The 11,928-nt window shown below is 43.8% G+C and overlaps 1 protein-coding gene across 1 annotated transcript in view; it reads right to left on the bottom strand.

Moving 5' to 3' along the window:
- Positions 1 to 11,928, bottom strand: part of malrd1 (MAM and LDL receptor class A domain containing 1) — a gene marked incomplete at both ends in the record, with an annotated part of 129,163 nt that overhangs the window by 69,640 nt on the left and 47,595 nt on the right. The window contains 6 exons of the mRNA XM_084325849.1: positions 2,616 to 2,909; positions 3,378 to 3,591; positions 5,637 to 5,747; positions 7,211 to 7,396; positions 10,493 to 10,644; positions 11,689 to 11,868. Coding sequence (XP_084181975.1) covers positions 2,616 to 2,909; positions 3,378 to 3,591; positions 5,637 to 5,747; positions 7,211 to 7,396; positions 10,493 to 10,644; positions 11,689 to 11,868 — 1,137 coding nt within the window. The remainder of the gene's footprint in view (positions 1 to 2,615; positions 2,910 to 3,377; positions 3,592 to 5,636; positions 5,748 to 7,210; positions 7,397 to 10,492; positions 10,645 to 11,688; positions 11,869 to 11,928) is intronic.

Raw genomic sequence — 11,928 nt, 5'->3', positions numbered from 1 at the left:
CCCCGCTTTGCTGTAGCAAATACATTTTCGTGACAAAAGGGAAATTTAGCGAGGCTTTTAGATCCGACTTGGTGTTCGCAGGCTCTCTGAGAGCAGGAGCTATTTGTTCTGTTTTTACAAGCAGGTATGAGGGTGAAATAAAACCTTGGCAGATGCTCAATGAATACGCCCCAAGCCATAGGTTGTATTTTAAGCAGTTGCCCGAGGAGGAGGCTCTTGAAGCAGCCTTGTCAATATATACAAATTGGTCCTTAGAGGTCTATTGTTCTACCTCTTCATTGGGGAGGGAAAACATCATGACTGTAATTTTGAGTGCAGATATTAGAGAAACAGGTCGATATTCATTTATGCCATTTTCAAACTGAAGATTGCATCTAAAGGGGCATCTTTAGACCTGGGCACAGTGCCTGTCTCTATTGCCTCCATGGTCACTTCAGTACAGAATAACATAACCAATAACAATATATTATGTCAAGTATGTTGTTAAAGAATGTCCTTGTTAACACATCTGCTTTCATTCACCTACCAAATGGAACACGCTGGAACTAAAGCCGTCAATTTAGCGTCACTCATGTTAGGTTACTTTCCTTTTCTTTAAAATGTTCCTTCCTTTTAGTCCCTTTTTGTCTAAACAGTCTTTTTTGATTGAGAGAAATAATATGGGTTATGCATGAATTCATAAACGCGTGGGAAACGAATGTGCACATGTACTCTGGAAGAGGGAACTGATAAACATGTGGGAAGGAATGTGCACATGTACTCTGGAAGAGGGAACTGATCACCAATGAAGGTCAGCTGGTGTTCCAGGCTGAAGAGTGAAGAGGAAGTGAGACATCACTTTCGCAGGAGACCAAAAGCTACTCTTGGAACACCGATGGACCTTTGTTTGATTGGAAAATCAGTGTTTAGTCTGTCACTGGACCAACCACAATATGAGGAAAAACCCTGAACTTAATATCTTAACGACCGGGAGGGTCCAGACGGTGCTCGTCCAGGCCGGAGATCCTGTGTGTCCATGATGATGTGGTGAGCTAACCTTACTTTTATGTCTCTTGACTTTGTTAAAAACCAGACAATTCATTCCGTTTCCTTGTCTTTTCCTAAGATAAGATAAGATAAGATAAGATAAGATAAGATATTCCTTTATTGATCACCTTGGGGAAATTCAGGCATCATAGCAGCATGGGGGAGGGGGGGGGGGTGGTACAGGTAGTAAAAAAGCAGTGTAAACAATATAACAAATCACGCCACTGTGGATAAATGGGGCTATCGTGGACAGGGTGAGCAGTTTTGAGTACCTGGGAGTCCACATCACAGACGACCTGACATGGACAACACACATAGACTCTGTATCACCTGAGACAATTACGGAAGTTCAGAGTATCGGGGAAGATACTCCACTCCTTCTATTCCGGGGCTGTAGAGAACATTCTGACTGGGAACATCACTGCTTGGTTTGGAAACAGCACGGCCCAGGACAGGAAGGCCCTACAGAGAGTGGTGCGCTCAGCAGAGCGTACTACGGGTATTGCACTACCACCCCTGCAGGTCTTATATAACAAGAGGTACAAATCCAGAGCCTGCAGAATAATGAAAGACCCTCATCACCCCAACAACAGCCTGTTCAAGCTGCTGCGGTCAGGCAAGCGCCTATGCACACACACAACAAGAACAGAGAGACTAAGGCTCAGCTTCTTCCCCCAGGCCATCAGAACATTGAACTCTCCACACACATGCTGCATTCGCTCACACACAAACGGTCACTTTAAACAAAATGGAAAGGACACTTTAAAGGAAAGAGGAAAATAAAGGTCACTTTAAGGAAAGAACTGATGTGGTTCTTGTATAGTATAGTTTATAAATAGCAAGTATAGCATAAGGATATAGAGTAAAAACTGTATATTGTAGTGTACATACCTGTTACCTGTTTATTGTGTCTATTTTATTATTTAGTATTATTGCACAATCAAAGCGGGCATGGCCACCCGCATTTCACTGTATGCCCTGGTATGTATGTGACAAATAAACCTCTTGAAATCAATATAATTAACTCTGGACATGTGCATATGGGCAACAAGGTGCGAGATGAGGATATGTATGCCCTCTCAGTTATATTTGCCCTACAATAAATAGTTACAATATATAATCTAATAATGCAATAATCTAAATCTAATCTAATTTATAATCTAAACAAAACTAAATGCTAAAAGGCTAAATGCTAACACTACGCTTCAACGTTAGGGCCAGAGCTTGGATCAGTACAGTCCATACCCCAAGGCTGACTGTTTGGATTGTGTTTCATTTCTCTTTGAAATGGTATTTTCTTTCATGGTGTATTACTTGTTTCAAACCGGATATTGTGCACAGGGCCTTTGTGCAAACAGACAAACTTGTTCTTGATAGGATTTCTCTGTAAAGATTAAGAAAATATTTCAATAATTATTGACCAAGTTATCCGGGCCTATTTTACAATATTTTTACAACCTTAGATCATTGAGTTAACCTTGCTTCTGAAGCCAATATCTCCTCTGCTGTATTGATCTCCACCATGACTCATTGCATTGATCCGATGCTCCCGTCTCAATCTGTAATTTACAACCTCTCCATTACCACACAAACACCGCCTGGCCCGGAGCCCTCGACCTTTGACCTTGACCTGACCTTGCAGTGCTTGCTCCTTCGGCTCAGCAGGGGTCCCGTCACACGAGCCGCGTCGCCAGCTGCTTGAGGGAAGGAGCTCTCCAGGTAGAGGTAGTGGCCAGACGGGTCTCTCAGGGTGTGGTCGTTCGACGGCCCCGTGCCAACCGTCGGGGTGCTACCCGCTTTGATCAGCCAATCAAAGTCGTCCTGCCGGCTCTGGTGCCAGGAGCAGAGGTCAAACTCAAAGTTGCAGCGTCCACTGAAGCCGCCTGACAGAAGAGTGGAGGAAAAATCAATCCGGGCTGCTCTCTTATCTCCAAGTTAAAACTATCAGAGGTTGCTATTTTCAATCAGGCAGTTCTAGGGTTGAGGAATTACAACACATAATCTTTTGAGTCACGTTTCAACAGTTACCCTGCTATCTGAAGGACATTGAATATTGCTTTGGAAGTACTTATCATATTTGAAACAGCGCAACCTTACACGGGGCAACATAAAGTATGCATGATGAAAACGTGATACAAAATATCCATAGTTCAATGTAATTTACATGCACTCTGGTTGGATGCCAAACTTATTTTCGTCGCGCTGTATAATGACAATACATTTGAATCTAATCTAATCTAATTTAATTTAAAATGTGTGCGCGGAAACGGTCAGGATTATGTGTGAGTGAACGCATGAGTGTTGAGTGCTGTTTTTCGAAAGACTACATGGATCTGTGGGAGGAGCCTCACTGCAGATGTAGGGGTCCTCGTCGGAACCGTCCCCGCAGTGGTCGATGAAGTCACACAGGTTGTCCTGGGGAACGCAGTGCCCGTTGGCGCAGGCGTACTCCTGAGGCCCGCACGGCTGGTCCGAGGTCAGCGGAGGGGCACAGTCCTGGAAGGTGACGTCGTCCACCACCACGTCGCCCATGTAGCTGATGCCTCGTTTGGCCCTGAACACCACCTGAGAAGCGGGAGGAGGACAGGCCTCAGGACGGCCGACTGGCAAAAACACAGTGCACTCCGTGCGGCACCTTCTCTCACAGTTCACAATGCATGATCACATGGCGGCTCCCTCGAGCGTAACGTTGTCAAACTCAATTCAGTGAAACAAAACCACTGATTGCTTGAGTATGGAATTATTAAACGCCTCAGTACCGAGTCGTGTTAGTCTCCGGAGAGAAAGGGAGAGCTTGCATGCTGATGAGCTCTGCAGACGGCAGAGGGGAAGAGAGCAGTTGGAATCTCTCTGATTGTGAAAAAGGACTCTTATGTGGCGAAAGGGCATCGGAGACGCTGATTGCACCATCAGAACGGTTGATCTCATTCTGCCTCGTCTGCCAAAGGTTAATGGACATCAGTGCAAACGTGCAAAAAGGGCATGGCATTTCCACCGGGAATGACTGCTCCATCGCAATTAAGTCTGACAATTCTGACACCGAGCCTTTTGTCTCCGAATAGTCGCAACTGACCCAGAATCAGTGGATAGATACATGCTGTGACTCCATGATGGGATTGTGACTTTGATTACAAACTAACGATCTGAGACTCATTGGATCTAATTAGACTCAATCATTATATATAAACGGAGGCAGCCTGACCTATTCGACTTGCCCTTAACGGAACACTTCACCCCAAAGATTATCATTTGGTACTCGCCCTGTGTTGCCTTGAGTTCCTGAAGATTAAAAAAAAGTATTCTCGCATGCTTCCACAGTGAACGGAGAACCCAACACGGTAGCCGTACTTGATGAATTGAAGTTAATGGGGATCAAATGGGGGCGGCACGGTGGCACAGTGGTTAGCGCTGCTGCCTCGCAGCAAGAAGGTCCTGAACCCCAGCAGGGGGCCTCTCTGTGTGTGTTTGCATGTTCTCCCTGTGTTCACGTGGGTTTCCTCTGGGTACTCCGGTTTCCTCTCACACCATAAAGACATGCATGTTAGGCAGGGACTACAGATGGAAACAAGCTAATTAGCTCAAATCTGGCACATTTACATTGATGTGGAAACTGAAGATGTGCATTAATGTGCACTGTCCCTGGGTAATAAATAAATAAACTAACTTAAACTTAAATTAAATGAAAAATTAAAGGGCTATTTCACTTTGGTAGAACTGTTCCGGTTTCAGCAGTCTTACCTAGCTAGGTAAGGTCATCTATGATCAAGCTATAGCAACCACTGCTGTCCCTGTCGTCCGCTGTCAACACCAGGTGTCAGGCTCCCCATTCACTTCCATTCAATTTGTCTAAATATCATACTTCTGAAGTATAAACAAACTACTGCTGTGCAGATTTCAAGAAGACAGATAATTCTGAGTCATAGATAAGTGTTTGTTTTGGTATTTTATGTATGTATTGTTTACATACTTATTACCTTTGACAGGGACTCAGTGGTCACTAGCTTACTTGTGGATTACCTTAAATAGATAGTTAGACAGATTTCTTTTACTAGTTTTACTAATGTGAAATAATAATAACTTTATTTATGTAGCATCTTTCATACATGGATTGCAGCTCAAAGTGCTTCACAGCAAATAGCATAAAATTAACATAGGCTACAATTAGCATCATCCCTTAACCCTTTAACAACATTTGTTGACAAACTCTCACACAACCCGTGCAGTATAATCCAAGTCTCATTTATAAATGCTGCGAGACATATTACTAAATTAATTGTATTTAAATGTTTCATACTCGCCATAAAACAACGGAAATAATCAACATTTGGTTTTGTGCTAAATGGAAACATTACAAGGAAATATAATCTCCTAGAAAGTAAGTTGTCCTTTCTCATTTAGAAGACTGAATAGGGTTATGGGAAATCAAATCAACACCAGGCTTTATAACCAAGTATCTACTGAACTAAAGACCTTCAATTTCATCCAAGGTAAGGACAAAATATTTATTACTGATTAAATGAATATTTAATCTGAATAATAGTCTTGCTTTGAAACACCCTTCAACTTGGCTAAACTCACTGGATGAATGTGCCTCTGAGTGATTGACAGACCTGGAAGTTGTTGGATATTCCCAGGAACACCTCCCCACGTCTCCACTTCTTGCCTTGGTTACCGGTCTGAGACCAGACCTTGTGGGTGACATTCCCGTACTTTAACAGCACCTGCAGAAATGACAGGAACAAAGAACATTTAGTGGTTCAACTCTGATGAAGACCTGTATTCACATAAATAAGCAATACGTAAGGGATGCACAGACTTTTCTACTATGGATACAATTGATCAAGCCCAATGTGATCCAACTGCAAACAAATGGGTAATTAGATCCACTTGATAACACTAGAAACACTAGTACTTATGAGTTTCTTACTACTTACTACTACTACTACTACTGTATATGTTTCTTATAAAATCTTTCGAACGCAGAACTATGTTCCTTGTACACTTTTCTGAAAGCAAAACTATTATATTTTTTATTAAACTTTGTGATGGCAGATCTATATGTTTCTTTCTTTCTGAAGGCAGATCTATATGTTTCTTTCTTTCTGAAGGCAGAGATATGTTTCTTTCTTTCTGAAGGCAGAACTATATGTTTCTTATACACTTTTCTGAAGGCAGATCTATGTTTCTTATACACTTTTCTGAAGGCAGATATATATGTTTCGTATACACTTTTCTGAAGGCAGATCTATGTTTCTTTCTTTCTGAAGGCAGATCTATGTTTATTTCTTTCTGAATACAGATCTAGATGTTTCTTATACACTTTTCTGAAGGCAGATCTATATGTTTCTTTATTTCTGAAGGCAGATCTATGTTTCTTATACACTTTTCTGAAGGCAGAACTATATGTTTCTTATACACTTTTCTGAAGGCAGAACTATATGTTTCTTTCTTTCTGAAGGCAGAACTATATGTGTCTTTCTTTCTGAAGGCAGATCTACATGTTTCTTTCTTTCTTTCTGAAGGCAGAACTATATGTGTCTTTCTTTCTGAAGGCAGATCTACATGTTTCTTTCTTTCTGAAGGCAGAACTATATGTTTCTTTCTTTCTGAAGGCAGAACTATATGTGTCTTTCTTTCTGAAGGCAGATCTACATGTTTCTTTCTTTCTGAAGGCAGAACTACATGTTTCTTTCTTTCTGAAGGCAGATCTACATGTTTCTTTCTTTCTGAAGGCAGAACTATGTTTCTTATAAAACTTTCTGAAGGCAGATCTACATGTTTCTTATACAACTTTCTGAAGGCAGAACTACAGTATATGTTTCTTATAATCTTTTTCCATATTACAAGTATACATGTACAATACAGTAATTAATAATAATAACAATTCCAGTGGAATCAGACACAAGCTGTCCATTGGTTTGTTTTCAAATTAGAACCTAATATACTATAATCCTGCGCTTGCAGAAACAACAGCTTTGCTAACGGATGATATAAAAAATATCCTCTCTGAACTATTATGTCTGTTCAAACGGACACGAGTCTGGTGGAGACCGACACGTCATCAGTCGACCATATCCAACAAACACTCCGACACTCCTGGTGGAGAAAGTAATAAAAAAAACAGACGTAGCCGGACAGACATCGACAGATCAATGTGGTCGGGCCCCATGTATTCTCTCCTCACCTGCAGCGTTCCCACGGTGAAGCCCCCCATGTGGTAGAAGAAGACCAGGTTGCACTGTGGCCCCGTGGAGGAGATGACGGGCGTCTGGAGGTCGGTGGTGTGGCCGTAGCCGCCGTTGGAGCTGTCTGCGTACATGTACCAGCCCTCTGGGCTTCCTCTGGGGGGCAAGGAGGGACGGGACACAGGCTTGAGGACCAAGGGAGGAACCATAATAATACAATTTCATTGTATTATGTACAATGACAATAAAGCTTTCTATTCAATTAAACTGACTTTTTATCTTTTAAGTGCTTTACAACTTATGCCTCACATTCACTCACACATTCACACACTGACAGCGGAGGCAACCATGCAAGGTGCCAACCTGCTCATCAGGAGCAGTTAGGGGTTAATTAAGTGTCTTGCTCAAGGACACTTCGACAAGGAGCTGGAATGAAACCGGGAATCTTTTTTTTTAAAGATTTATTTTTTGGCGTTTTATCGCTTTATTGCTACTGGGCAGTCCAGTAGAGAGAGACAGAGGAGGAATGGGAGACAGAGTGGGGGGAAGACATTCGGCAAATAACGACGGGTTCGGGAGTCGAACCCGGGTAGGCCGTGTCGCGGCGGAGCGCGCTATGTGGTTCGCCACTGGGGCGCCCCGAAACCGGGAATCTTAAGATTACCCGACGACTGTTCTACTTCCTGAGCCACTGTCGCCCCATCATACTGTATCTTAATAGATTCATTGTAACTTGTAAGGAGTTAGAGGAATGGTGTTGTTTTCATCCCATTTTACTGACTGCTTCTACAAATGAAGCCATCAGAGTTAAGAAACATACTGTCTGTGAGTCAGTTTTGAAGATCTTTCAACAGCCAATGTACTTAGCGTTGTATAGACATTCCATTGACATTGAGATGGCCAATGTGATACCAAAAAGTAAACAACCGTCAGTGAATTTACACAGAACACTCGTATTCTTAATGAGATTTGAAAACGTAACTCATCTCAAAACATAAAACAGACTTATATGGTTCAATTTCATCATGTGGAGGATTCAAATATGACTATGAAAACCTTGAGACAAACAGTTTTTTTTCTTATTTCTGTCTTTACCCAAACTGGGATCAAATATCTGGAAATGCAATACAAATTACAGTATTAATAAAGGTTTCAAGTCAAGTCAAGAGTTTTAATTGTCACGGCATACAAGTATACAATGAAATGCGGGTGGTCTTGCCCGCAGCGATGTGCAATACAGTGTTACAACATATAATAGAATCCAATAAAAAAACAACATTGTGCAATAAACAGGTAACAGGTAACATGGTGTGACATCTCGGTATCTGTACATAGTTATTTACAGAGCATATAGGACATGCTAGGTAGCTTTGGTAGTGCAATACACTGTTCCTGTTATTCTAATTTAGAGTGGCCTTTCCTTTTGGCCATAAGTGTGCGGCATGAGTGTGTGCCCGCTCATGTTAAAGTGTTAAGTGGCTGCTAGTGTGTGAGCGTGCACAGCGTGCGTGTCGTGTGTGTGTTCATGTGTGCTTGTGTGTGGATAGTTCAGTGTTCTGTGGCACTCAATGTTCATTGTTCAGGGCTCTGATGGCCTGGGGGAAGAAGCTGAGCCTAAGCCGCTCTGTCCTAGTAGCTGGGGTTCGCAGGCGTCTGCCTGACCTCAGCAGCTGGAACAGGCTGTTATTGGGGTGGTGAGGGTCTTTCATTATCCTGCAGGCTCTGGATTTGCACCTCTTGTTGTATAGAACCTGCAGGGGAGGTAGTGCAATACCCGTGGTACGCTCGGCTGAGCGCACCACTCTCTGTAGGGCCTTCTTGTCTTGTGCCGTGCTGTTTCCATACCAGGCAGTGATGTTTCCGGTCAAGATGCTCTCTACAGCTCCTGAGTAGAAGGACTGGAGTATCTTCCCCGATACTCTGAACTTCCTTAACTGTCTCAGGTTTTGGTATTAATAAAGGTTTTGGAATTAATAAAAGTTATGATATTAATAAAAGGTTTGGTATTAATACAAGTTATGGTATTAATACATTTTGGTATTAGTTTAGTTTAGTTTGTTTAGCACATTATTTAAAAAAATTAAAACAGTGCTAGGAGGGAACGAAGCCCAAATGGCTTGTACAAAGTTCCACTCCCATCCCATTGTCCATAAACATGAATGAAATACATGTAAACATGGTCTAGAAAATAAACTCAAAACAAGATCAGAGACATAAGGCAGTATATAGTGAAAACATGGAAGATTGACATGAGTCAATAACAAGATCAGTTTTTCTTTTTTTTTAAAGTACAAGAAGGCAAAGGAGAGGAGAATAACATATGAACAGTATATAATGAAGAAAAAGAACAAGCAGCCATACAGTAGATGTAACACTGACACACAGGAGTAACTTAATGTGTTACTCCTGTGCATCAGTGTTACATCTACTGTATGGCTGCTTGTTCTGTTTCTTTTTCTCTTCTGCCCAGTTGGTCCCAAACACAAGCCTTCATTCTGCAGTAGTGCATTATTGATCATATTCACACGGCAGAAGGGGATGTACCAAGCAGGGGTTGTGTTGGGTGGGAGGAGTCACAGGTTAAACACTGGATGTGCTGGGTGGCAGGAGTCACAGGTCAGAAGGCAGAGCCCTGCATGTTGTCAATCACAAACTACCTATATACCACGGGCCACCAGAGGGCTGTCCCCTGAGGCTAGTGGTGTGGGAACTCCCCTTGACAGGCCTCATCCATCTCCCTAAGCCCCCCCCCCCCCCCTCCATCCCTCTCACTGGTCCATTCAGCTCCCCAGAGAGGAGAGTCTCCCTGGGCTTACAAAAGATCACTGGTGCCTATCGATCGCCCCCCACTGGAGGAGAGAGGAGAGGAGCAGAGGGGGAGAAGAGAGGAGCAGAGGGGGAGAGGAGAGGAGGAGAGGGGGAGAGGGGGAGAAGAGGATGGAGAGGCTCAGGGCGATGATTGCAGCTGCTCTCCAGCCTGATGATGACTTCAAGAGGAAATTACAGAAACCCAGTGGTCAGAGTGGAAGGCTATTTTCTGCTCTCTGCAGCCACTCAGCGTATAGAGTAGAGATAAGAGCAATCAAGCATTTTACCCTCTGTAGCTATACTGTGTGTAGGCTGTAATGTGATGTGATAAAAAAAAAATATGTGATGAAAAGAAAAATCCATAACGTATCTAGTAAATACAAAAAGATGAGATGTCACAAATCAATATGACTCAAATCTCACTGCAGTCTCTGAGAGGGTGATGGTCAGTGTTGTATCGTGCTGGGACTCACAGGGTCATTGACGGGCCGGTGGTTCTCCTCTCCATGATAAAGAGTCTCCCCCTGGTCTGGTAACCAGCGGAACGCGTGAACGGGGACGGGATGCAGATCAACCCTCTTCCAGCCACACATATCACCAGCCTCAAAACCACAAGACTCATTCACTACAGAGAGAGAGAGAGAGGGGGAGAGAGAGAGGGGGGGAGAGAGAGAGAGAGAGAGAGAGAGAGAGAGAGAGAGAGAGAGAGAGAGAGAGAGAGAGAGAGAGAGAGAGAGAGAGAGAGAGAGAGAGGGGGAGAGAGAGGGGGAGAGAGAGAGAGAGAGAGAGAGAGAGAGAGAGAGAGAGAGAGAGAGAGAGAGAGAGAGAGGGAGAGAGAGAGAGGGGGAGAGAGAGAGAGAGAGAGAGAGAGAGAGAGAGAGAGAGAGAGAGAGAGAGAGAGAGAGAGAGAGAGAGAGAGAGAGAGAGAGAGAGGAGAGAGAGGAGGGGAGGGGGGGAGGGGGGGAAGGGAGAGAGAGAGAGAGAGAGAGAGAGAGAGAGAGAGAGAGGGAGGGAGAGGGAGAGAGAGAGAGAGAGAGAGAGAGGAGGGGGGGAAGGGGAGAGAGAGAGTGAGAAAGAGAGAGAGAGGACGGAGAGAGGGATAGAGAGGGAGAAAAGGAGATGGAGAGAGAGATGGAGAGAAAGAATGAGAGAGGGAGAGAGAAAGAAAGAAGGGACGAGAGAAACAGAAAGAACAAGAGAAATAAGGGGATGGGTGGAGGACAGGGGGTGAGAGAAAGAAATACAAAAAAATAATAGAGACAAAATTATGAAATTGTATTTGATTAAATGTCTACATGCTGTAAAAGCCCTCTGGGTGTCTGTAGATGGCTTTCCCAGGAAACCGTACCATACAATATTACCGGTAAACTAATGATTCTGGTAACACAATGACAATGGGCCATAAAAAACACACACACACACACACACACACACACACACACACACACACACACACACACACACACACACACACACACACACACACACACACACACACACACACACACACACACACACACACACACACACACACACACACACACACACACACACACACACACACACACACACACACACAATTAGAATAAGGTTTAGGGCTGTGCATGTGGGATGTCAACAGCGATGTGTCTATAGACCCTGTGAGAACAGCAGGCACTGTGTTGCTCACCGCAGCTCGTCTCATCGGAGCCGTCTGAACAGTCGTCTCTGAAGTCACACAGCTTGCTCAGGTCCACACACTCCCTGTGCGCCCCGCACACAAACTGCCCCCCGGGACAGCTGTGGGGCAGGACGGTGGGGGCAACAGTGGTTGGCGGGGGGCTGGTAGGGTTCACCGAAGGCAGGTCCCCTGGGACCAAACACAGCAGAGCAAGCGAACACACAATCACCAATGACTCGACACGTGAGG

This window comes from Notolepis coatsorum, assembly GCF_963971535.1.
Source record: "Notolepis coatsorum genome assembly, chromosome: 12".
Lineage (NCBI taxonomy): Eukaryota > Metazoa > Chordata > Actinopteri > Aulopiformes > Paralepididae > Notolepis > Notolepis coatsorum.
The sequence above is the reverse complement of the archived record's forward strand: the minus strand, read 5'-3'. Positions and strand labels throughout refer to the sequence as shown.